Source organism: Ambystoma mexicanum, chromosome 4q (assembly GCF_040938575.1).
Source record: "Ambystoma mexicanum isolate Mex_15411 chromosome 4q, UKY_AmexF1_1, whole genome shotgun sequence".
Classification (NCBI taxonomy): domain Eukaryota; kingdom Metazoa; phylum Chordata; class Amphibia; order Caudata; family Ambystomatidae; genus Ambystoma; species Ambystoma mexicanum.
In genome coordinates this window covers 224,167,580-224,195,537 of record NC_090928.1, presented here as the reverse complement: position 1 = coordinate 224,195,537, position 27,958 = coordinate 224,167,580, and the positions used below count along the sequence as shown (strand labels likewise).

At 45.5% G+C, this 27,958-nt stretch overlaps 1 protein-coding gene across 6 annotated transcripts in view; it reads left to right on the top strand.

Annotated features, from left to right (window-relative positions):
- DDO (D-aspartate oxidase) overlaps positions 1 to 27,958 on the top strand; it is a 364,955-nt gene that overhangs the window by 309,193 nt on the left and 27,804 nt on the right. For all 6 annotated transcript variants that reach the window (XM_069607761.1, XM_069607757.1, XM_069607760.1 and 3 more), the window contains one exon: positions 3,241 to 3,349. In XM_069607761.1, the coding sequence (XP_069463862.1) occupies positions 3,241 to 3,349 (109 nt within the window). The remainder of the gene's footprint in view (positions 1 to 3,240; positions 3,350 to 27,958) is intronic.

The window sequence follows — 27,958 nt, the reverse complement described above, 5'->3', positions numbered from 1 at the left end:
TGAGTCCAGTAGTTTTGATCAAAAAGAATTCCAGCAACGACCTTAGGATCTGCATCGACCTAAGAAGCCTCAATCTAGAGATGATCACAGATAGCTTTCCACTCTCCAGTATCAATGAGATCGTCCTCATGATGAAAGAGGCGGCAATCTTCACTAAGCTGGACATGCATGATGCCTATCACCAGATTCCCCTGCACAAAGCCTCTCGCCCCCTTACAGTGTTCATCACGCCCTTCGGCACCTTCCAATATACCCGCATGCCATTCGGGTTGTCATCGGCAGCATCCGCATTTCAGAGAATGATGAACTCCTTATGCAAGGGACTCACAAATGTTTCCTTCTTTCAAGATGGTATCCTTGTGTATGCCAGAGACAAAGAGACCCATGACAAGGCACTCAAGGCGGTCTTGAGCAGGCTTCAAGAGGAGGGCATTCACCTACGCCATGAAAAGTGCGTCTTCGGAGTGAACAAGGTGGAATACCTTGGGTACTGCATCTCAAGTGACGGCGTTAGTCCCAAGAAGAACCTCATGCAGGCCATAACAGAAGCCCCGGCTCTGGTATCCAAAGAGGAGCTACGCTTATTCCTGGGCCTGGCGGAGTACTATGCCAAATTCGTCCCCAGATTCTCCGAGAGCACGTCTCCCATGAGGGAGCTTCTGAAGAAGGGGGCAGCCTACTCGTGGGGTCCGGAACAGAATGAGGCGTTCCGGGAAATCAAAAAGAGAATCCGACACGCGCCGTGCCTGAAACCATACAACCCTGAATGGGACACCTGCATTACCACAGACGCCAGCGCGTATGGCCTGGGGGCCACCCTGACCCAGAAGAAGGGAGACGCTGAGAACATTGTGGCGTTTGCATCCAAAGCGTTATCCGCATCGGAGAATAATTACTCCACGGTCGAGAAGGAAATGTTGGCATGTGCATGGGTCGTCGACTACTTCAGATCGTACGTATGGGGGACGAGATTCAAGCTGGTCACTGACCACAAACCCCTCATCCACATGTTGTGCCCGGGCGGCACCAAGACGGCCACCCCGAGGCTGGCCAGAATCGCTGCAAAGCTTCAAGAAATACACGTACGAAATAGCACACATTGCGGGGTGGAAAAATGCACAAGCGGACTGCATGTCCAGACTCCTGAGCCAAAGAGCCCCCGACACCACGTTCCTGGAGGATGAGTGTGTCGTAGCCTCCATCAGTGACTTGAGGAACGGCGAATACATGGACCTGAGTGAGCGCCACTGGCGGGAGGAGTTCGAACAGGACGAGGCCCTACGGCAAGTCAGCACCTGGGTTCGCGAGGGATGGCCCAACGAGAGAGCGATCCCCGAAGGCCTCCGTCCCTACTGGAAAGTGAACGAGGAAATCTCCACCATGAACGGTCTCATCTTCAGAGGGGATCAAATCATCCCGCCCAGCGGCATCCGCAAAGTGATAATGTGCAGGGCACATTCAGGCCACCTGGGGTGCAACATGACCAGACGCAGGATACGCGACGCCTACTGGTGGCCAGGCATGGACCAGGACATAAGAAAAATGGTCGAAAGGTGCCACAAGTGCACCAACAGTGACAAGCGCCTAACAGTGAGGCAAGCCCCCATGCTGCCCACCGAAGTGCCCAAAGGGGTGTGGCGAAAACTGGGTTTGGATTTCATTGGGCCCCTGGACAACATGCCCCCAGAGCACAGATATGGGATAGTCATTGTTGATTACTTCTCCAAATGGGTAGAAGCTGACTTCACGTCAGACATCACCACAAGCACAGTCATTGAAACACTCACCGCCGTATTCCAGCGGGAAGGTCTACCAGAAGAACTTGTCACAGACAACGGAGTCCAGTTAGTCTCCCGAGAAATGGAGAAGTTTCTCAAGCTCAACAACGTTCGACAACGGAGAGCAAGCCTGTACCACCCACAGGCCAATCGCCTGGTTGAGCGAGCAAACCGCTTCATCAAAGGGGCACTCCAACTGGCTCATGCCTCGGGCTCTGACCCGTACAAGAAGTTCAAGGAAGCAGTAGCAGCACACCGCCTCACTCCCAACGCCGTCACTGGCTTCTCCCCATTCCATCTGCTGAGGGGGAGAAGGGCCGCATCCTCACTCGTACCACCCTGGCTCCATCAAGTGAGGGCTGACGAAGACGTAAACATGGACGACATAGCGTTTCGCATGCGGCGCAACAAAGAAGCCATGAAGGCCCAAGGGGACTTGCGTCGAGCCGCTCGACACACAGCAATTAACAGAGGTGACCTGGTGAAAATACGCCTTCCCCACAAAGACAATGAGACCGGCTCCAAGTACAGTAGTCCCATAGAAGTCATGGAGAGAGGGTCAAACCGCATCTGCACCAGCGATGGGAGGAAATGGAATCTGGAAAGGGTGGCCATGTACCGCAGGAGGGAAGACGTGGAACAACCACACTGGGACACCGGAGAAGATCAAGACCGCCAAGGGACATCCAAAAACCCTCGCCACTCAGAAAGAGGTGTCTTGGAGCCACACCAGGGCAACGAGTTCTCAAGCCCCGACTCTCCAACAACACCCAGGGAGTCACAGCGAAGAGCAAGGGAAAAAGAACTTGAATCACCCGCATCTTCTCAAGGGCACTCCAGCAATCCTGCCCCACATACAGATCTAAGCAGACCTCAGAGAGAGAGAAGAAAACCCAGCAAGTTTGCAGACTTTGTCATGGAATGACCATGCATCCTTTTTCCCAGCAAAGGAGGTGTGTGGGGATATCACTCGATCGTGGGAGCGTGTTCTCGCGAGATCGCACTTAACGAGATCTCGCGAGCCCACGCTCCGCGGGAAAACATTTCCCGCTTGAGAGCTGGCAGCCCGCCAGATGAAGCGGTCGCACCACAGCGCTGCTCCTGATGAGGAGCCGAGAAGGCAAGAACTTCCAGCAGCCGTACAGCCCAGCTTCTAGGGTGTAACACCACAGCCACAGGAGGTTACCTGGGGGCCCTAGAAGCTTACAGCGTGCCACCCTAGTGCACCCACTTCCCTCAGTGACTCAACTGGGGAAGTCCTGAACTTAACTGAACTGTAAGTACGTGCTTGATGAGAACTTGGACATATACCAGTCCACACCAGCTGTTATTTAATAAAGTAGAGTAGATTCACTACAGCGTCCTGTCGTCCTTCAAGGCAACACCACATTGTATTATGTCTTGGAAGGAGCGCATGTTTGCCATTTCCCCCTTGTTGACCTCCATGTTTTTTTCCCCTCAGGCACACCAGTTCAACAGCAGATGCGCTGGTTTCAGGAGACCTTCGACTACCTCCTTTCCATCTGTAACTCTGCTGAGGCGGCCGATGCTGGCATTCTGTTGCTGTCTGGGTGAGAGGAAGTGACGTGTTTATTTTGCTGTAACTGTTGCATGTCATATGGTGCATTGGGCAGCATCATGCATGCATAATCTTCAGCTGCTATTGTTTCAGTGAAATCTGTGGTCAGACTCTGATGCGCTGTAACTTTCCCATCTGTTCATGAAGGAGCCACTTCTTTTGTACCAGGTATTGCAATGTTTGTAAGTCTTACACTACCTGGCATCCGGTAGCTTATTTCTGCTCAAATATGGGTGCCTTGTGAGAGACCAAAGGACAATTTGTAAAAGCGACTAATAAGCGTTCAGGAAAATAATACAACAGATTTACTCTTAAAGCAAAAAAAGAAAACAACACATTAAAAAAAATCTTCATTTCAACGTGGGGGCGGAATTGCCATTATTTTTAAATCTTGTCTTCCTGTGGTCAACTTTGTGCCTTTTAAACTCGATGATTCCTCTCATTTTTTCTTCTTTCAGATGAAATTATCTGCCACAGATTCTAATAACATATTTTTCGGTTCCAGACCCCCTCGATCGGCGAGTAATGTCTTTTCCAGCTTAGAGGATCACCACCTCGCTTCCCCTCCTTTTTCTTTATTTTTAAAATCTTTTTATTGTACATTCCGTCTGTCTGTTTGCACATGATGGCATTTAATCCCATTATAGCATATATATATTTTAAAAAAAGCACAGAGCTTCAACATTTGCAAATTTAGCAGCTTGTTATATGCTCCCAAATGTAAATTTTTCGGTGTTCCAGACCATCCACTTTAGACATCCCGCCCTTCGTCCCTTCCCGACCCCCAGCCTTAGACCTGTCCCCACCATTCCAGCGAGGCGGGGGCGTTCTGTCGTCAGAGGGGCAGAACAGGGCTTGTATCAAAGCATTCCACGCCATCATGGTATCATTCACTTTGTGAGCTCCCTTTTTAATCGCCTGTACAACACTGTTGTTTCAGCCATACTCCACCTCTTCATGTCCTCACACCATGCCACAAAAATCGAACCTTCTGTCTCTTGCCAGTATGCAGGTCAAATCCAGCAATTTGGTCACATGTTTGTTCTTTCTCAGCCCAGGGTAAATACCAAACAAGCGCACCTCAGGGGTCGACTGATATGTCGTTATACCAACTCCTTCCACTTTCAACCTGATACAGTTTCAAAAATCTCATATCACTGAGCACTGACAAAACACGTATCTAAGGGTCGCTGGCTCAGTACTACACCACGGCAGGCCAAAGACAATCGAGTGTTAAATTTAGCCACCCGTTCCGGTGTTATATACTTTCTGTGAAGCACTTGTAACTGTATAAATCTATGTCTCGCGTTCCGTGAAACCCTCCTTATATACAGTAAAGCTGCGTCCCAATAGATGTCCTCTAAACAAGAGCCTAGATCCGAATCTCATGGATGTTTAGCCTTGTGGGCACAAGCATCCATGCTGTCCAATAACCTCCCATAAATTTTGGAAACCGATCGCCAACCATTCTCTAACTCATACAACAAAGCAAGCGTTTCCTCACATTTTGATTCTTCCGGTAGTTCCACCCACTTCTTCCTAGCAGTCTTCAACAATCAAACATATAACAGGAATTGGCCCTTATGCAAACCATACTCTTGCTGCTCCTCCGAAAACCCCATTACCAGCCCCTCCCTAAATGCATCTCCCCATGTAGGCAAGCCCAGATTATCCCATGCCATTACACTTTTAAGCCCTCCTCTGTCTCTAAAGATCTCAACTGTCAGGAGGATACGCAGAAAATACAGGTCACAGACTTTATGTATGTTCTATCCCAAAGAGTTCTTCCCTGCACCAGGAGAGAACATTTATATGGTAGTAATCTCTCTGATGTCCATATAGCCTCCTTCAGCATCACTGGCCTAATGGCCACCTGCATCAAATATGTATCCAGTTTGACCTCATCCGACAGCCACCCCACCAACTTTTGGAGCTGGGAGAGAAGATACTACAACTTGAACCAGGAAGGCTGCACCCTTCCCCTCTCATATCGCCTACATAAAGTTGGCAATGCGATCTTGTGTCCACCATAACCCCCAGAGAACCCCCTTGATTTCGGAATCCAATGCTTTAAAGAAGGGTCTAGGAATAGCAAACGGTACATAGGCAAAATAATACAGGAGGCGAGGCAAGATTTATCTATTGGACATTTGTATGACGCCTATACACAAGTGTTTCCAGGCGCCTTAGTCAGCACCACTAATCCCATTACAGACAGCAGACTTTTGTTCGAAAATCCCATATAGCGCACCACCTCCTCAGCTGCCTGGACTGTCTTTCGCTTATGAGATTCCCCAATATCATGCACACTACCTAGTATCTGTGAAACAGATCAGTCATTTGATGAAGTAATCAAGGGTTCATTTAAACAGTTTGATATAATTTCTTAACAATCAATAATTCAATATGTAAGATAGTATGAAGAAATAACCATCTCACAATTTTTAAATCAAAACAATCATCATATTGAATTGTACAAAGTTGAGCCCAACGCGTTTCGAGTTTGCACTCTTCTTCAGGGACAATATCACAATTCCTCAAATTTCTAGATCAGTGGCACTCTCCTATGCTAATATATTTATGTATTTTTTTGAACGCACCCATGTTCTGGACAATGTAATTTGGAAAAACAATATCAAAATTTGGTTTAGATACATTGATGATGTGTTTGGTATATGGAAAGGTACGGAATCAGAACTTCTGTTATTTTGGGAATATCTTAACAAATGCAATGACAGAATCAAGTTTACAATAGACATTGGTAAACCATCAGTGAGTTTTCTTGATGTCACTATTGAAATCACCAATGAGGGTCTCAAGACGCAGATTTACAGGAAACCAACAGATGTGAATAGCACCTTGCATTTTCAAAGTTTCCACCCGAAACATTTAAAGGAAAACCTACCCTACAGCCAACTCCTCAGAGTCAAAAGAATCACTTCAGAAGTTGACAAACTACAGGAGGAATATACCATCATGAAATCCAGATTCAAAGACAGAAGCTTCCCAGTGGATCTTATTGACAAAGTTATACTCAGAACAGAACTACAGAGTCGTGAGGACCTACTGGACCCAAAAGTCAAAAATGAAAAAACAAGTTTGATCCACTCATTGAAATACTCTAGCCAGAGTTTTCAGATAAAGAGAATAATACACAAAAACTGGGACATCATCAAAACCGACCCCCAATTGAACCACCTCTTTCCAGAACCACCTACGCTGTCATATAAGAGGGGCAAAAATGTTTGTGACAAACTGATTAAAGCGGAAAAACATAAACCAACTAATCAAACCTTTTTGAATAAACCAAAAAATGGCACTTACCCTTGCCTCAATTGCCAACACTGCTCTAATGTGATAAAAGGAGATCATATTTGACATGGCAACACCAGTAAGAAAATACCACTGAAACAATACGCAACTTGTGATTCTAAAAATGTGATTTATGCTCTGCGCTGTCCTTGCGGAAAATATTATGTTGAAAAATCTACCAGAAAAGCTAAGGAAAGATGGACAGAGCACAAATCAAACATCCGCACTAAAAATATCAAAGCACCAGTATACAGACACTTTAGAGATCATCAACATAGAGTGGCACAAATGAGAATGGTAATACTTGAGGTTATACATCCACTCCCTAGAGGAGGTGACCTACAGAAACTACTATCCCAGAGTGAACTCTTTTGGATTCACTGCCTTGATTCACTCTCCCCCTTGGTATGAATGAGGACTACTACCTGGGCCCCTACTTATGAAGCACATATACTCTGTAATTTTTTCAGGAGTTCAAATCATTATTTATTTACCATATTATGCCATGGGATTACTTGATCTTTGTATACATTTGGATTTAATGTTCTTCAAAATGGTTGATTTTATTTTCTCTTTATTGCCTCTTGCCTACAAAAAGTTTTAAAATTTCCTGTTGCGTCCAACCAGATCTTTTGTATTCCAGATTCACCTCTCTATGTATATACATGTGTGGTAAAAAGATTGTACGTCCCTATGGGGACAGGATAAAATGAGGACTGACGGGTTCTAATATTTCGGACTGACAGACTCTTACGATTAGGACTGACAGACGCTTTTACGGCTTTCAATTGGTTGTTCTTATTCCGGTCGCTGGACCACTCCATTGTCCGCTCTTTATTCCAAGTCTATCATGTTAGTTAAATTGTGATAATAGACTTATCTTTCCTCCATAGTCCCTTTTTTTCTGGGCTTAAGTTCTACAGGACTCCTTATTACATTTGCACGCGGTTAATCATTCCCCGCACGCACAGAATGATGTCATTTGTTTACTATTTTGTGACGCCACCGCACATGCACAGGTGTGTCATCAGACCTATGACGTTTATTACTAATGGATTCTGCCTCAGCCGAGCGTCGGGCACATGCGGGTGCAGCACTGGGCTGCTGCGCATGCACTCCTACGCATCATCAATTACTTGAGTATTTAAGTAGGACCGCCAGGAGTGGACCACATCCTCCACCGGCGGAATGTGGTCCACCATGGTTCCTACACTCACCTTCTCTTCTTAAGATGTAAGTATTTCGGGGCAATTGATGGCCCTTCTACAATACTGCTTTTTCTCTTCAAAGATTATTTAAGCTTACGCTATTCTCGTATTCTTACTTTACTTTCAGTTGAGCGCCAGAGGGAGGCATTCTGGATTAGTTTATGAGCTTTACTTATGAAAACGAATTTCCTCTCCTGACGGATGTCCTGTGTAACACCGATTGGTTTTTCGATGTAAGTGTAGACAGACTTATTAACATACTCTATACATTATCATAGTATTGTTTTTTGACTGGTGGTATATTCTCTTATTTATAGCACGGTTTTCTACCATTGATCCAACTGGAAATCAAATCGTTTGAACTATCAGATATTTCACTTATCCTTTACATTCACTTTCAGTGGTAAGTGATGTCTTGATCTTAAATCTTACTTAGTTTTCTAGCTTCACCTTCAGAATTACCTTGCATTTAACTAGGCAGACTCCTCCTAGAGCCTTGATTGTGATAAGTGTGGATGATCACTCTAAGCAGGGATGACCACTTTAAGCATTAGCTGACTCAGCTCATCAATTTTGTTCAATTTTGTTCAATCTGTCAAAGGTGTGTGTTTATTCCAGATGAAATATATCTATGGTTGCCTACTAATCTATTTAAATGAAGCTTTCTATTCATGGAAGTATAAGTACAAGAACATGCTAAGATGTATTATTCTCTATTTTTTTCTAGAAATTTGAGGAATTGTGATATTGCCCCCGAAGAAGAGTGCAAACTCGAAACGCGTTGGGCTCAACTTTGGACAATAAAATATGATTGTTTTGATTTAAAAATTGTGAGATGGTTATTTCTTCATACTATCTTACATATTGAATTATTGATTAAGAAATTATATCAAACTGTTTAAATGAACCCTTGATTACTTCATCAAGTGACTGATCTGTTTCACAGATAATATATAGTGTGCAGGCAGGGGACGGGAGTTCCGAAAACATTTTGGGAACTACCACTTTTAGCTCTTTGATATCCAACCTAGATGCCAAGGTTGAATGTTTCTCCCCCAGACCTCAAATACCCTTTAAACATCCTTCGAACCTTTGAAGGTTCCACTTACTTATCTATATCCCAATATCTATTTAATACAGGTGTGCACTGGTGTTTTCTTTCTCTTCTTATTCCCCAATATCATGACAGATCACGATTTCCAAATATTTGAATGAGGCAGTAGCCCATTTAAAACCCAGACAAGGTAGTTCCTCCTCAGGTCTTGTGCCCAATGCCCCCAGTGGGAAGATACCCGTTTTGTCATAGCTTACCCCAATACCTGACAATTTAGCAAAGTTATCAAACACCTCCGATATAAGCGGCAAAATAAGCTCTGGCTCTTGGACATATTTCAGCATATTGTCTCCGTATAAGGACATCAAGTGTCTCATCTCATCCACCAATATCCCCGCCTCGTCAAATTCCTTTCACAAATACACCTCAAGTGGTTCCAACGCTAAAACAAATAACATTGGTGACAGTGGGCATCCCTGTCTGGTCTGCCTCCGCAACCCCCAGGTGCCTAATACGTATCACCCAATTTTAACCCTAGCAGTGGGGTCTATGTATATCAATTGCACCCACCTTCGAAAACTCTCCCCAACCCCCAAATGTGCATAGCACAGCATACACCCAGTCCCAGTACACTGAAGCAAAGGCTTTCATAGCATCCAGTGAAGCCACCAAATACGGTGCACCGTGTGCGCGAGTCTGATCAAGAACATAATGAATCCGCCTACGGGTAAGGGAGGTATTTTTACCAGGTAGAAAGCCGTCTGGTCCCGATGTATATTAGAGAGCCAGTAACTGCCCAGAGTCTCCCGGCTAGAAGGGCAGTTTAAATCTTTACTTCGTGATTCAACATCAACACCGGCATATATGATGCACAGTGCTGCTGGGTTTTTCCAGCCTTAAGGATCAAAACAATCACTGATTGCCACATACTTACAGGTAACCGCCCCTTCTCATATCCTGACTCTTATAATTTTAACAAATTGCGTGCTAGTAACTCTTCATATGACTTGTACCATTCGGCCGGTAGACCATCTTCCCCTGGCGTCTTCCAAGCTTTCAGAGACATAATCACTGCTTTCAGCTCCACCTCCGTCAGAGGAACTCCCATTGCACGCGTATTCCAGCAGCAAAATCTGAGATATTGTGAAGCTAACTTCCTCCAGGTCAGGCTTCTCGATACATCCATATAACCTATTATAGTATCTATTCGAGACCTCCTTGATCTCCAACTGGGATCTTCAGCCTTGCCCACATTCATCTGTAATCTCAGTAATCACATGCTGCAGATTTACCCTATGGCAGAATCATTCTGGTCATTTACTCGTTTTTTTCTCCCTCCTCATGCATCAAAGCAGTGTAAACATCACATTTCCCAAGCCTTACCCCAAGCACCTGTACCTTTCTGTCTAAGTGTAACCAATTCTTCCTCCGTGGAGCCTTCAGGGTCCGGGAAGTTTTCCAACCTCTGAATGTCCATCTCAACCTCCTCCAACTCTCTTGTAAGGGACCTCCTAATTCCTTCCGCCTTAGCTATAGCTTCTCCCTTCACTGCTACCTTAAGTACCTCCCAGACAGTGCCGCAGTCATCAATACTCCCTACATTATTCTCAAAATATTCTGTAATTCGGTCCTCCAGGTGATTATGAAACTGATCATCTGGCAAGGACTCTGCATTCATGCGCCATGTGGGTTTAGGGGTAACACCATCCCCCCACAGAATCCATGCCGTTATCATTGGCGAGTGATCAGAAATGGACCTGCCCATATACTCAATGTGAACAAACTGGAATACATATTCGGCACCAGTGAACATGTGGTCAATACGTGTGTGGACTTTATGGTGGGCTGAATAACAGGAGTATCTCGTAGTATCTACATTATTCTCGCTTTATAGATCCACCAACGCTAGACCCTGTAACATAGCCTTCAGAGCCCTTGCCGGCGCAAATGGAACCACACATTTATCATCTGACCTATTCATCCTAGGGTCCAAAGTACTTTTGAAATCTCCCCCCTAGATACAAAACAAATTCCGCATATGAGCTAGTTAAGCATATAGCGACTGAAAGAAGCCACCTGCAGCATGGATGGGGGCAAACGTGTTCACAATGTCTACCTCCCTTTGTTCCACCTATCCATGAAACGCCTGCCTTCTCCATCAGAATGAACCTTATGCAATTTTAAAGGGACAGAACCCACAACCCGTATAAGAACCCCCCAGCATAAGCAGAATAATTAGAACAGAATCCCACTCCACCCCACTTCTCAATGATGATATGTTCCTTGTCATCTGTTAAATGGGTCTACTGTAGTAAGCAATCCCCATCCGTTTACTAAGAAGTCTGCGCCTACTCTGTCACCTTTGGTATAACTATTTAACCGCCTGACTTTTCACATCACCACCTTAAGGTTATTCGCTATTCCTACATAAACAGTAGGATCAGCCCAGCCAAATCACTTTTTCCCATCCCCTCCACAGAACATATCCAGAATTCCCATGCGCACACACTCTGAGTGGTGCCCATAATATCAACAAAGCATTCTTCCCCTCAGTGGTCCCTCCACCACCCCGACAAAACATACCCAACTCCAAGAACCTGAACCCATCCCACTGTGACAAGCATACACAACTGTGAAACCATAACTGGAAACAAAACAACACACTCAACAGTGTACTACCATACGAGGAAGCCTGCCTTCTCTGTCCTTTTTTGAACAAAGACCCATGCAGGTGTGCAAGTACCCAAAACACAGGTACTTTGCAAGAAGAAGAAAAAAAAGGTTTGGGGGTTGTCCACCACTATCATGCTCATGTACCAAGCAAATGTGTAGCCATTCAAAAGTAAGGAAAACTCCCGGGGGCGGTTTGTGACGTATTGTTATGCAGAAGACATCCCAACGTTAGACTGTGCACCCCGCATTCCAGCGTGCTTGGTGTCCAACAGCCCACCGTCTCCAGCGCAACTGTGCTGAGTGTCCTCTTTCAGTGGCTCTCCACTGTAGGCAAAGAGTCAGTCATCCCGTTGTCCATCCAGTGGTGTACCGTATCTGGAGTTTCAAAGGAAAAATCTTTGCGTTATGCAGCCCCTTTAATTTGTCCCGATATACCAACATGTATTTCAAGCCCTGTTGGTGCAACCTTTCCTTAGTAGGGGCAAACATATTGCGCCTCTTATGTACCTGAGATGTGTAATCAGGGTAAAGGAACCTCTCTTCATTCTGCCCCTTCTCTTGAAAAACAAAGGATCCGTTCCCGATTCCAAACGTTCAGGATTGGATTCTCGCAAAGATAGGCCTCAAGGGCACACCAGGTGGAGGTCTTTTTGTCAGAGATCTGTGTGCTCTCTCAATCATGAATCCTTGCAATAGATTTCCTAGTCCAATCTCCTGGAGCAGCACAATTTAAATAAAGTTCATCGGGCCTTGCCACTCCTCCACTTGAGGCAGCCCTAGAATTATCACATTGTTGTGCCTCAATCTCATTCAGCGTCTCCCATTTTGAATGCCAGGGTTTTGTTCTGTGCTCTAAGCTCTTCCACCAAAGATTTCAGCGTTTCCCTACCACCCATATTCTCCGAAAGGCTGGCTTCAGCATTGGTAACCCTATCAACTAGTTAGCAGACATTGATCTTAACCTCCTCTATTTTCAATCGTAGAGGAAAGATAGCTCAGGGGAAATGCGTTTGTCTTAGAAGCAAGACAACGCAGCGCAACACAGGTTAGAATCCTGAACCCGCGCTTAGAAACCACTCACTGGTATTAAGCACGCTATAAAAGAACAATTATAAAACATTTCCTCAGAGGTTTGCAGTGCTGTGATTGCTTCAAGTATCTTTGGTGTCCCCAGGCCGCACCTGCATGTCCTATCCTCCCACCTGCAGAGTAGCTATTCAGTGCCAGGGGAGCTCCCATCATATCCTGCTTGTTTGCAAAGGCTTCCATTTCAGTCTGCTTCTGCTTCCCTCAAACCCCTGGCCCTCCCCCACTAGATTTGTGATTCTGCATAGGTGGCCATTCTCTGCAGTCTGGAGCAGGTAGCAGTGGTAAGACTCTGTCTTGAAAGCCCCCTCAACATTCCTCTGCTTACCCAGGGCCATCTCCATTCAGGATCCAACTACGCTGCAGCTCGGGACCCCAGAGCCCTTTGTTCCTTTCATGCTGCCTTCACCTGATGGCAGCATTCTAGGCATACATCCGTGAGCCCTGACCCCTCGCCCCCCTGCAGGATCCAGCTGTCCTCGTCCCGAGGGCTGCTGTCAGCGGTGCGGCACCAGGCACGCTGAGCGGGTCACGCCACCTCCGTAGCCTATATATCTACCACGCGGTCCTGGAAGAGTCAGCCGAAGCCACCAGACTTTGTTCCTCCACGCCAGCACTCTCAAGCTCGGCAGGTCACCGCCAGCTCTGCACCCTGTAGATGCACTATGTGCCCAGGAAAGGACTGCTGGGCTGCGGACTACTAAGCTGGCGCTCCCCGCTCCAGAAAACTGCTCACCGCAATCGCGCCCGCCATAATGGGGAGGCTGGTCTTCGGCGCACATCCTTAGGCTTCGCGGTCCCTTCTTTATCAAGGAAGCCCAACGGTCTGCAGGGTCACTAGTCATGGGTACGTCTCCCGTATGCCATCTGTAGGATCTGAGTGGCACTCGAAATGTTTTATTTATTATTATTTATTATTATCATTATTATTATTATTATTAAACAGGATCTCGCCCGGGAGCTCTTAGCTCTACATCTTCACGCCATGCTAGTTGGCCACGACCCTCTCTTCTCCTGCTTTTTCTAACCACAAACATCCGATCCTTGGGGATGTTAACATCCAGCTTGATAGCCCCATCGCCCCTGATTCATCCAGACTTTTGGATATTGTTAGCTGCCAATCCTTACACTCTTGTCACATCCAGCTAGCATACAGAAGGACACTGCCTTGATGTAATATTTGCCTGCAACCTTGCTTTATCCATTAATTCCACACTCCCAGTTTCCTGGAGTGATCACTTCGCCTAAAACTTTATGCTACAACTTACTCCACACACTAACACCAGATATATTACTACATCCAATATGACCCAGGCATGAGCTCTGACCTTCATCTCTTTCTAGCTGTTCTCTTGACTGGCAAACTGATTATTTTCTCAATTAATGTCTTGCCTCCTTCCGAACCATGGTTGATAAAATTCCTCTTTCTTTCCATCCTCCTAAAAAAAAAAAAGCCTCCAATCCATGGTATTCACAGGATCTTAAAATACTCCATAAATATTACAGGAAAAAAGAAAGATTATGGCACGAAACCACAAATCTGCACCATCTTCAAGTTTCCCGTGCTGCTCTCCTTGTATATAAAAAAAAAGCTATCTGGAAGGCTAAAAGCAACTACTTACACGCTCTCATTCACTCTGACGCCAACAGATCTACTAAACATTTCTCTGTTGTTCGTTCTTCATTAACCCTGCCTGCTTCAGTCAACAAATCTTTCCCACAGCAGAATGATTTTAGCAACGTTTTTCTTAACAAAATCAACATAATTCATAGTAATTTATTTAGTGAGACTGTGTCAAATGGACTCAGTGATCTGTCTTTTGAACACCCCCCTTCCCTTCCTGTTTGTTTGCTTTTAAAGAAGTCTCAAGCAATGACATCTTTCCTTTACTTTCTACGCTCAAACCTACCTGTTACCATACCAACCTACTCGTGACACTAGTGGCTCAAGCTAAGGCCTCTGTTCTCGCCAACTGCGTTACTCGTCTTTAAAGGTTCTCTTGTAACTCCTCTTCTGAAAAAATCTCAACTCTACCCCACTGTCCTTAACAGCTACAGCCCAATAGCAGGTCTGCCCTGGATGGCCAAAATGATAGAGAAAATAGTTACCCAACAACTTACTTTGTTGAGGACAACCACATTCTTCATGCCTTCCAATCAGGCTTTCGCCCCAGACATGACACCGAAACTGCCTTGGAGGCCATCTGAGATGACTTATTACATCACTCCTACCAAGGCCATTTGTCCCTACTGGTCATGCTGGACTTCTCTGCCACCTTTGATACGGTGGACCATTCCATTCTGTTATCCAGACTTTCACACACCGTAAGGATGCAAGGTATGTCATTACAATGGCTTTACAGTTTTCTCACTGATAGAACACAAACTGTTAAACTCAGATCTTTCTCATCTTTCTCCTCACCCCCAGCACCAGTTAACTGTGGTGTTCCACGGGGCTCTTCTTTATCTCATCTTTTTAATATTCATATTCTTCCTTTAATGTCTATCATCCAGAATTTCAACGTTCATTTCCATTCAAATGCAGGTGATATTCAATTGCATATCAAAGTTTCGGGCTCGAAAGCCTCCTTCAGCCAGTTTCAGTCTTGTCTTGGCCAAATCAGGACCTGGCTCACTAGGAATCGTCTCCTGATCAATGCAGCTAAAACCGAAGCAATGTTCCTTGGCCCCAAACAACTTTTACAAGACCCTGATCGGCATACATTGCCACCCTAGTTGTTCGGTCTTCCGACCATCCTAACATCCAAAGTAAAAATCATTGGGGTCATTCTTGACCCAGAAATGTCATTAACCAAACAAGTTAACACCTGTATTAGGCATGCCCTTCTAAACTTCTGTCTCCTTCGACAGGCTTTTCCCTATCTCCCACGCAATGACCATGCTCCTCTTGTGGGTGCACTGGTCAATTCAAGGCTTGAATACTCTAATGTACTGTATGCCGGCCTACCTAAATGTCTGATCCACTACTTACAGGTTGCCCAAAACCCTGTTGTTCGTCTAGTTTGTAAACTCTCAAGGGATTCTCCCATCTCTCCTGCTAGGCACAGCCTTCATTGGCTCCCTGTACACTCCTGTATCACATTTAAAGTTCTGTGCCTTGTGTTTAAATGTGTGCATGGATTGCCCCCCCCCCCTTTACCATGCCCAATGTTTTGAACTGTACCAACCTCCTTACCCTCTTCGATCCTTCAACACTTTCCTACTTACTATACCTACAAGCTGCTTTTCCACTACAGGCGACAGATGTTTCTCTGTGCTTGAACCCAAGCTTTGGAACAACCTCCCTCTTTCCATGCGTTCTTTAGACTTCCTTGAGTCCTTTAGGAAACACTTGAAAACTCTTCTTTTTTCGCAACCCTAATTTTTTTGTGCTGTTCAGAACCTGATACTTCTATAAGATTGCACATTTTTTCTCCATTTGTGCCCAGATGCAGTTAAGTATGCTCGGTTACATATTTAATATGTTTAGCACATTACACATTTTAAAAAACATACAAATTCATACATCTTTTCCGCCAGTTTTCACAAGCTCTGATGGATCATATTTGGATTTTGCTACCTTACAATGCACAGGATATTGATTATGAAATGCTATTAAACATTGTTACGAAATACCATAAATAAGAGCGTTCTCAAACTACGAAGCAGTAACTTTGCTACTCCCTGATCATTCCACTGTGGGTAGGCACCCGAAAAGTCCTGCAAAATCACTTGCGGTTTTGCATATCCACTTTATTTGTGTTTTTTTTCACCCATAACTTATCTATCTGGGTCAGTAGCTCTAAGCCTCTGCTCTGGCACTGTTCCCATACTCTGACTAGCTTCCATCATATGGTTGTTATATTATTTTGCCTCTTTAGGTGTAATCCCTTGGTAAATTGAGCATGTCTGCCCTTTAACAGAGCCAACTCCTGCAGGACCATACCTACAGACATAGCACTCCTGACTAGCTGTGCATGGTCATTCTTCAAAGGTAACAAGGAGGACATACATCTGTTTTCTCTCACTTTTCCTTCAGTCTGCTTGAATACTCTACAGAGTAACCACCCCATGCCGCGTTGGAGTGCTGAACAACTATATTATTAGTAGGTCAGTTGGGCTGCAAATACTATAGGGTTGTGAAAAAACAAACCAATTCAGCATTTTCTTTGAGTATGTATGTCATTCATGCCTGAAGCAATTAATGTGTGTTCTGTTAGCAGTCATTTCTTGGAGTTTACTTTCCCAGGATGTTTTGTAGACCTATCCAAAACAACGTGGGCACCAACTTTAAATTCTGCATAGAAAAAAAAGGGGTGGGTCAATTACTCCGTCCCGCTTCTAGCTTCTCAAAACTCTCTGAGACGTCTCTGTTAAATTAGCCCTGGTAAGGGTACCCAAGACCCAACCTAAAAAACTTCACATGTGTGAAGTCTGCAGTCTACCAGTCAGATCTGTAATATGTTTGATAATCTGTATGGTAGGATTATAGCTTAAAACATGTTTACACTTATACCTTTTAATATTTGGCACATAGCTAAGCGATTACAAACTCAAAATCATCATAGGTGCCCCATCTCTGTATTTGAAATATGCAGCTCCTGTGTGCCTATGAGGTCTTCCTTAAATCCTCACAAATAAAGAGACCATGGAACACTTAGTGTTTTCATTTAACCCATTCACATTCAATATGTGCATGTCGTTCAAATAGCAATCTAAATACACTTTTGACCTACCTTGAGTGAAGCTATAATTCTACACTGTACTGTTACAGATGGATTAACCTGTTGTCCTTGTTCCCAAAGAGATTCAGTTATGATATCCTCCCCACCTAGCCCTCCCATCCAAGCTCATTTTTAAATTTATTTTATTGTTTAAAGAGCGGACCTAGCTCGAGAGCAGCAGAGTGCCGTACCGAGTATAGGTAGCCAGCATTTGGGCTGGCATCTTTTACCAGTAGCGCAGTACTGTGAGGTCTGTGTGTCGGTATGTGCATCCATTGGAATTAATCATTGGTCAGGTGTTGTTAAAAGAGCCATGTTTTGAGAGATTTGCATAATTGGAGAATTATGGGGGCATTCCTAGCCAACACTGGGATCGAGTTCCAGTACGTGGGTGCATGACAAGAGAAGGATTTTTAGTGGGTCCACTCTTTGCGGACAAGTTGTGATTCAAGCCGGTTGGTCCATTTGCTGCGCGAGGAGCATGTGCCACCATATATGTGGAGCTTAGCCACCAGGTATGCTGGGGTGCTACTGTCACACTCACCTGTGTCTCTGCAGGAGTGATGGATTTGCCTCCTTTGACCCTGAGTACTCACTTCCCCTGTTCCACCTGGAGGAATACCTGTCAAATATAAGATGCACTAAGATTTAGGTTCACTTGATTCCCCTGGGCTCCCTCCCTTCTCTCTAGAAATGTACTGTGATGTCCCCTCAAAGGGCTTACCTTGGGTTTTACTGAGGTGCGCACTCCATCCTGCATTTGCAGGGGCGCGATTCTATGGGGGAATTCTTAACCCTACACACGTAGAAATGATGCCAATGTCTGTTTGACGCGTTCTGATGCAACACACTGTTATGGCTTCACAGCGAGGCAGAGTGTTCCATATGCTAATTACTTCACTAGCAAGAAGTTATTTCCACACAGCGAACGTTGCGCGTTGGTTTTGGAGAGTCCAGTACTGTCCGAATTGTCTTTATATTGCCATGGTTCCTTGGGAAGGTTTGCGCAGCGTGTGGAACAATGAACATTTTGGTGGGTAAGCGCGGCGTTGCTAGGGCACACCAAGTAATGTCTCTCCTTTCTTTTGCAGGAGTGGATTGTGGTGTGCTCGAACTACGAGCCTGGATTCAGAGCAACTGGAGAGCCTCGTAGGTCGGGTAAGTCTGCGCGGCGTTACTGGAGCGAGCGCGCTAAGTAATGTCTCTCCTTACTTTTGCAGGAGTTGGAGCGCTCGGGCTACGAACCTGGATTCCAGCATAGCGGGAAGAATCTCGGCGATTCAGTGAGTATGCGCAGCATTCCAGTACATGCGCTCCTCGTAATGTTCTTCTTTGTGCTTGCAGGCCTCGATGTAGGTGTTACCTCATGTCCGGGGAAGGCTGTTGCGTGGAAGAAGCACAGAGGATGATCCGGAGCGGGTGAGCAGAAGCAGGATGATCCGGAGCAGGTAAGAAGCAGGAGGATCCGGAGCTGGTAAGCAGAAGCAGGATGATCCGGAGCAGCTAAGCAGAAGCAGGATGATCCGGAGCAAGTAAGCAGAATCACGATGAGTGTGTTGCTGATGTAGCTTACAAAAAGCAACACGAAGCACTGGAAGAATCTAGGGTGTGGCTTATATAGCCAGCCATACCCGAACACTAGAGAGCTCATGGATGTTCATACACTTCCTGTTTGGCAACAGGAAGTGGTACCCAGGAAGTAACTAAATAATATCAGGAAGGAACTAGAGGGAGTTATCGGCTATGGGCTTTTGTGTGTCTGTGTGTCTATGCCAGGCCTGCCAAGCCTCCACCCAGCTTTCCCTGACCACATGCCTGCTACTCATGACAGCTACTTGTGACTGTTTGTAGATGATACATGCAGTCTTGAACAGTATCCTGGATTGGTAACGGAAGCCAATGAAGTTTGCGTAGGATGAGGTTAATTCAGTCAAATTTCCATGCTCCCATAATAAGACGTGCTGCAGTATGGTGGACATTTAGGGGAGCCAAGTGAGCAGCTGCGAACCCTGTCAGGCGAGCATTTCCCCCATCGATGTGCGAGACCACAAGGGCCTACACTACCGTCTTGAAGTCCTGCAGCGGGATGAAGGGTTTGTTTTTTCAATGGTTAGAATTTTTAAGCCAGGCTATTTGGGCCTTCTTGGCTATGTGTTTCTGGAAGGACAGACTGCTGTCAATGGTGAAGACTAAGGATGTTGCTGAGTCTGAGAGTTGCAGATCCAATCCTTCTAGGCGCATATCATTGAGCCATTGTGGGACAAGTAGTTTTTTTAGCGGGCGGACCGATGAGAAGCTCATCATCTGCCACCCCCTTCACCACCCTTCTGGATGCTTTGTAACTGAGTCCTTGACCAATTTGTCATGGCCGGAGGTTCCAAGGATGGGATGACCACCACCAGTCCTGCTTTCAGTGCAAAACCTGATTCAATAACCTTGTAAACTTGTAAATCAACTTGCCAACACATGTACTCATGACATCCAATAAAATCAATACAGTGCCTCAAGTGCTTAAATCCTTATCCAAAGTGCATCTACATCGAGAAACCTCTCCCAACATGACATCACTTCATATTTCGTTAAGCAGGCCTAACCTCCAGAGCAGCTGACCTGAACATGCACGCAACCAAAAAAAAAGGAAAGCAGAGCTGCTCACAAAACAAGAGAGCAGCTCAAAAGCTTAACAGAGCATCCTCTCAGCACCCTCAATTATGTTCCTGGCCAGCTTTAGTACACTAAGATAGTGCAGCTCCTTCTCCCTTTGCTTGAACCAAGTGCCTTCTATTGCACCACTAACTTTTGTCTGGCTGCCTTAGAACCCTTTATCAAACTGTTTTTCAGCTCCTATCTTCCTCTGATTGTCTTGAGGCACTCATCCAGCATCTGGTCACTCCCTCTTTTATATCCCTTCCTCTTTGTACAATGGTCCCCCTGAAACTCCACTGCAAAATTCGATGAGATCTCAATGCCTTCAAAAACCTTGGTTGTGGCACAAAATGTCCAAAACGAAACCTTCATTCCCTTCAGGAACTTGTCAGATTGATACTTTGCAACATCATCTCTAGTTATTCGACCTGCGCCCCAATGTCATGCAGTCTGTTGTTTATGCGCCCAGACTTGTATTTATTGACTATATGTAATGCGTACTATACAGCAAAAATTGTGTTTCAAAGCACATCAAGACAAAGTGGGGAATAGGGATGAGGAAAAAGGTATTAAACAAAAATGTTCTTTAAAAGTCTTGGAAAAATTCAGAATGTGCAAGTGCTAGAGCATGAGAGCAGAAGAGAGGGGGACGAGAGGAGGTGCAGGAAGGGGGCAGAACTAACTAGGTTGTGAGATGATATGGAACGTCTAAGTGCTGAAACATGAACGAAGGGGAGAGGGCGAGGAAGTGAAGTGCAGGAGGGGAAGAAGGTGAGAGCTACATTAAATGCAAAACAAGTACAAAAAAAGTGCAGGAAATGCACTTTTCGCTCCTTCAGAGGAGCCGCAGGTCGTTCCATAGCAACAAACATAGGCTTCAAAGGAGAACGTAATATTCACAAACATACTACCAGGTGTATTGCCAGGTCTACCCAAACAAACAAAAAGACTACAAGCAACTCCAAGAAGAGGCTGAAAGACAACATCCACCTCTAGTGGCAGGCAGCAAAAACAAGCCTGACTACCATCAACAAGTTGCACCCACAGTCCAACTGTAGCAAGTGGGGGGCAACCTACAATATCATCTACAGCAGTGGCAACAAGTAACCACAGACAAATGAGTTTGCAAAGGTAGCGGGCGCCCCTCTCTCGACAGAACAAGGCCTGATAACCTGTTCAGTGGTTATTAACCACTTGAGAGTTCGCAGCCACTGCTTTTACTCACTGTGCCTTTCACAGATGGGAAATATCCATTTGCATATCAGTCTTTGTCCTGCCCAGGGGCAGTCCAGCACCTCACTGATGATGCCCAACAAGGCTGAAACACGTGTATGGGGTTGCTGATGGTACTCTTGTTCAGAGAGGAATTGCCATAGCATTTCGGTGCTGGACTGCCCTTGTGGGCGGGACAAAGACTGATATGCAAATGGATATTTCCCATCTGTGAAGGTACAGTGAGCAAAAAGCAATGGCTGCGAACTCTCAATGTGGTTAATAACCACTGAACAGGTTATCATGCCTTGTTCTTTCGAGAGAGGGGCGCCTGCTACCTTTTTTTGTATTTTTGAAAGGAACTTTCGGTTGGTCACCCTAGGTTACCTGGGGGCAACCAGACGTGGACTCCCTGCTCACTGTGCTTAGAGAGGCTCAGCTTCACCTCACTGATGATGCTCAACAAGGCTGAAACACGTGTATGGGGTTGCTGATGGTACTCTTGTTCAGAGAGGAATTGCCATAGCATTTCGGTGCTGGACTGCCCTTGTGGGCGGGACAAAGACTGATATGCAAATGGATATTTCCCATCTGTGAAGGTACAGTGAGCAAAAAGCAATGGCTGCAAACTCTCAATGTGGTTAATAACCACTGAACAGGTTATCATGCCTTGTTCTTTCGAGAGAGGGGGGCGCCTGCTACCTTTTTTTGTAATTTTGAAAGGAACTTGGGTTTGGTCACCCTAGGTTACCTGGGGGCAACCAGACGTGGTCTCCCTGCTCACTGTGCTTAGAGAGGCTTAGCTTCACCTCACTGATGATGCCCAACAAGGCTGAAACACGTGTATGGGGTTGCTGATGGTACTCTTGTTCAGAGAGGAATTGCCATAGCATTTCGGTGCTGGACTGCCCTTGTGGGCGGGACAAAGACTGATATGCAAATGGATATTTCCCATCTGTGAAGGTACAGTGAGCAAAAAGCAATGGCTGCGAACTCTCAATGTGGTTAATAACGACTGAACAGGTTATCATGCCTTGTTCTTTCGAGAGAGGGGCGCCTGCTACCTTTTTTTGTAATTTTGAAAGGAACTTGGGGTTGGTCACCCTAGGTTACCTGGGGGCAACCAGACGTGGACTCCCTGCTCACTGTGCTTAGAGAGGCTCAGCTTCACCTCACTGATGATGCCCAACAAGGCTGAAACACGTGTATGGGGTTGCTGATGGTACTCTTGTTCAGAGAGGAATTGCCATAGCATTTCGGTGCTGGACTGCCCTTGTGGGCGGGACAAAGACTGATATGCAAATGGATATTTCCCATCTGTGAAGGTACAGTGAGCAAAAAGCAATGGCTGCGAACTCTCAATGTGGTTAATAACCACTGAACAGGTTATCATGCCTTGTTCTTCCGAGAGAGGGGTGCCTACTACGTTTTTTTGTAATTTTGAAAGGAACTTGGGGTTGGTCACCCTAGGTTACCTGGGGGCAACCAGACGTGGACTCCCTGCTCACTGTGCTTAGAGAGGCTCAGCTTCACCTCACTGATGATGCTCAACAAGGCTGAAACACGTGTATGGGGTTGCTGATGGTACTCTTGTTCAGAGAGGAATTGCCATAGCATTTCGGTGCTGGACTGCCCTTGTGGGCGGGACAAAGACTGATATGCAAATGGATATTTCCCATCTGTGAAGGTACAGTGAGCAAAAAGCAATGGCTGCAAACTCTCAATGTGGTTAATAACCACTGAACAGGTTATCATGCCTTGTTCTTTCGAGAGAGGGGGGCGCCTGCTACCTTTTTTTGTAATTTTGAAAGGAACTTGGGTTTGGTCACCCTAGGTTACCTGGGGGCAACCAGACGTGGACTCCCTGCTCACTGTGCTTAGAGAGGCTCAGCTTCACCTCACTGATGATGCCCAACAAGGGTGAAACACGTGTATGGGGTTGCTGATGGTACTCTTGTTCAGAGAGGAATTGCCATAGCATTTCGGTGCTGGACTGCCCTTGTGGGCGGGACAAAGACTGTTATGCAAATGGATATTTCCCATCTGTGAAGGTACAGTGAGCAAAAAGCAATGGCTGCGAACTCTCAATGTGGTTAATAACCACTGAACAGGTTATCATGCCTTGTTCTTTCGAGAGAGGGGCGCCTGCTACCTTTTTTTGTAATTTTGAAAGGAACTTGGGGTTGGTCACCCTAGGTTACCTGGGGGCAACCAGACGTGGACTCCCTGCTCACTGTGCTTAGAGAGGCTCAGCTTCACCTCACTGATGATGCCCAACAAGGCTGAAACACGTGTATGGGGTTGCTGATGGTACTCTTGTTCAGAGAGGAATTGCCATAGCATTTCGGTGCTGGACTGCCCTTCTGGGCGGGACAAAGACTGATATGCAAATGGATATTTCCCATCTGTGAAGGTACAGTGAGCAAAAAGCAATGGCTGCGAACTCTCAATGTGGTTAATAACCACTGAACAGGTTATCATGCCTTGTTCTTTCGAGAGAGGGGCGCCTGCTACCTTTTTTTGTAATTTTGAAAGGAACTTGGGGTTGGTCACCCTAGGTTACCTGGGGGCAACCAGACGGGGACTCCCTGCTCACTGTGCTTAGAGAGGCTCAGATTCACCTCACTGATGATGCCCAACAAAGCTGAAACATGTGTATGGGGTTGCTGATGGTACTCTTGTTCAGAGAGGAATTGCCATAGCATTTCGGTGCTGGACTGCCCTTGTGGGCGGGACAAAGACTGATATGCAAATGGATATTTCCCATCTGTGAAGGTACAGTGAGCAAAAAGCAATGGCTGCGAACTCTCAATGTGGTTAATAACCACTGAACAGGTTATCATGCCTTGTTCTTTTGAGAGAGGGGCGCCTGCTACCTTTTTTTGAAAACAGACAAATGAGTGTTAGAGACATTATACAAAGTGGGCACATCCTAGAGTTCCAAGGAACCCCTCCTCCAACACCCCCAATATTTCAACACCAACTGCACTAAAACATCTTAAAGCGCAAAGTAGAAAAACTGCTCACAAAAACGTAAGAAATCGAAAAGGTTCTGAAGCATTAGAGGGTCAAGGGCACCTACTCGTGATTCTTCGTAGTCAAAAAAATAGACGACTCATGGAGACCAATTCTGGACCTAAGAAGTATGAACAAATATGTCAAGAAACAACAATTCAAAATGGTCACCCTGGTAGAAGTCATAAAGTCAATAAAGGAGGGTGACTTTACTGGCATCACTAGACCTCAAAGACGCATATTTTCACATTCCAATTTGCAAAAGCCACAAAATATTCCTAAGATTTGTTGTGGGCACAAATCACTATCAATTCAAAGTCCTCCTGTTTGGTCTTCGCTCAGCCCCAAGAACATTCACAAAATGCCTAGCCCCAATAGCTGCATCGTTCAGAAGAAAAGGATATCATGTGTATCCATTTTTCGATGGTTGGCTAGTACGAGCTTCATGAGCTCCATCACGCCTAGCAGCAGAAACAGCGATCAAGCATGTGTCCAACACCCTCTTACGCCTCGGCTTCACATTAAATTCAAGCAAATCCTGCTTAAGGCCATTGAACACTGTAGTGTTCTTAGGGGCACAGTTCAACACCAACGAGAGCCATGGGCACCCCTCTGTGAAAAGGGCAGCATCCCTCCCCCACCTAGTCTTGAAACGTATCCCTGGAATCTACATCACAGTCAGGACCGTCATGCAACTCTTAGGCACCATTTCTTCCTACATTCCCCTAATCCAACACTGCAGGTTGCAAATGAGACTGCTACCAAAATTCCCAGCGGATCGGTGGTCCCAACTAACAGGAACATGGAGTGGCAATATAACAGTAACAAGGTCACTCAGTGGTGGCTCACACCGTTAACATCACCAAAGGAGTCCCATTCCGGGACCCCCCATTCCAGGAAACCCTAATCACAGATGCCTCACACACAGTATGGGGTGCGCACGCAAACTAGTTTTCAGTAAAAGGCCATTGGTCCCCGACCAAGACAACTCCACATCAATATACTGGAGCTCAAGGCAGTAGCACACGCCCATCACACATTCCAACCAGTGCTCATCGGGAAAGTGGTACGAGTGTTCACAGACAACATGACTACAATGTATTGTGTGTGAAAACATGGAGGCACACGATCAAGGGAACTTACCGGAGAAGCCCAACAGTTGTGCCACTGGGCCATCGAAAACAACATGCAACTGCAAGCATTTCACTTTCCAGGAAAGGAAAACGAAACTTCATATCAACTCAGCAGAGCCAATGTCTAGTCACATGAATGGCAACTAGCTGACAGGAAGCTCCGACAAATCTTCAACCAGTGGGGAACAACGACCATCTATTTGTTTGCCACATGGGAGAACAAAAAATGCCCGCCGTTCGCGAGCAGGTATCCGCACCATCCATCTCTAGGCAACGCATTTGCAATGCCATGGGAAGGAATGTCTGCCTATGCCTTCCTCCGAACGCCAGTCATGCGCAAAGTCCTGTAACGATAAGATTGCTGTCGAGCTGCGAACATGCCGCCTATGTAAAGCTCAAGATCAGCTGGAGGTGGCAAAGCACCTTTTGACTGAATGCCCAGAAATGGCTAGTACATTTAATCTTCTCCTTGGCAGCTACGTTCATGATAACAAGTACATCAAGGATGACCTCTTTTGGCATCATGTATTAATTCCAATAGTATGCTCCAGTTGACAGCATTATATACCATCTGGCTGAGAGTTGAAGTTAGCCTGGGCATAACACTTTAGGTTACTGATCAAGAAATTTTATTTTATTTTTGTATAGATAACTGAGAGTTGAACATATGATTATATGTTGATGGATTTTATGTGTTTTTCCAATGACATGTATTTTTTCTGCATTTGTATTTGGATTATGTATTATTATTTTGTTATTTTAAAGGTTTGTGTAAAGTTTATAATTTAAACTATATCACAATAAATATTATTATTATTATTTTTTTTTTTAAGTCCTGCAAATGATTGCAACATACAAATGCACGGTCATTCTCACAGCTCCGACATGGGCGAGACAACCATGGTTCTCTGAACATCTTCACCTTTCCCAGGACCGTCCAATCCCTCTGGGTCAAGACCCCGACTTGTCTATGATCAACCAACAGGTGAGACAACACAACCCAGGTGTACTCAATTTAAAGGCTTGGCTCCTGACTTCAACGAATTCGGACACGTCCTGCTCATGCAAGAGTGCAGAAACATCTTAAAGGCTGCCAAAGCGCAGTCCACCAATAAGTCACATGTGTACAAGTGGAATCGGTTTTGCACTTGGTGCTTACAACAATTGGATCCATTGGACGTGGAACCTCACCAAACCCTACCATAACTTTTACAATTGGCAAAAGGCGGTTTGTCTCACTCATCCATCAAATGCATTTGGCAGCAATCTCTAGATACACCAGGAAGCAAAGAAAAGCTCCCATTTTCAGAGTCTGCATCGTTAAGCATTTCATGAGGGTCTATTCTGCACTTATCCCCCTCAAAAGAAAATACCACCTCAGTGGAGCTTAAACACTGTGCTGTCAGCCCTCATAAAGCCCCCATTCAAACCCATGGCTACTGCAGATAAAAGTTTGTGTCCTGGAAGACTGCTTTTCTAGTAGCAATCACGTCCTTCTGACGGGTGTCAGAACTACATGCACTATCTGATAGACCTTCATATCTACTGTTTAAGAAAAAAAGGTCATCTTGAAAACAAACCCTATGTTTGTTCCCAAGATGTTGTCCAACTCCCACCTGCAAACTGATGTAACCCTAATGGCTCTCTTCGCACATCCTGAAGTTCTACATAGACCGAAACAAAAAACCTTCGACGAACATCTGAACTGTTTATGGCTATCGGCCCTCCTAACCAAGGTCAGACGATTTCAAAGCAAGGTATTGGTAGATGGGTTTCCACCGCAATTTCCACAGCGCACGCCCAGGGCAGGCGACCACTGCAAGGACCTATTTGTGCTCATTCCACTAGGGCAGTGGGGTCTCAGGCAGCTTTATGGGCAGGGGTTCCCCTGTCAGGCATATGCTGCGTGGCATCAAGCATTACTGCATAGAGGGACAAGGAGAAGCTGAAGGAAGGGTGGGAAGAGCCTTCCTACAACGCTTGTTTCAATAAGGAATGCCTTCTTCCTTTACACGTCCTGTTACAAATTGTTAACTGCTGTGGCAATCTATTCAAAGCATGTGAATCCATGAAAAATCCAATGCTGAAGGAGGAGTATGTTGCTTACCTGTTACTCTTGTTCTCCAGCATTGGCATCTTTAATAGATTCACATGCGCCCACCTGCCACTCCTAAGGGAGCAAGGCTACATTACGCCAACTCTTAACCTGATGGGGTCAGAATCTGAAGATGGCCTCCTGGGTGGGGCTTATTATTATAATTATAATTTGCTATTTATAACCTGCGTAATGCCGAAGAGATTTCTAAGCGTGGACCTGGGATTCGAACCTGTGTTGCTCTGCGTCTTCTTGCTTCCAAGACAGGCGCGTTGCCACTGAGCTATATTACCCGTATCACTCAATGTCCCATTGGCTGAGGCAGAATGCACCCAAAAGGACATGGATGGGCTACTAAAGTGTGCCTAAAATTTATATTATAAGCTATTATAAAACATTACAGATGATTCCCAACCTCTTGGCAGGGAATATTCAAAGCATGT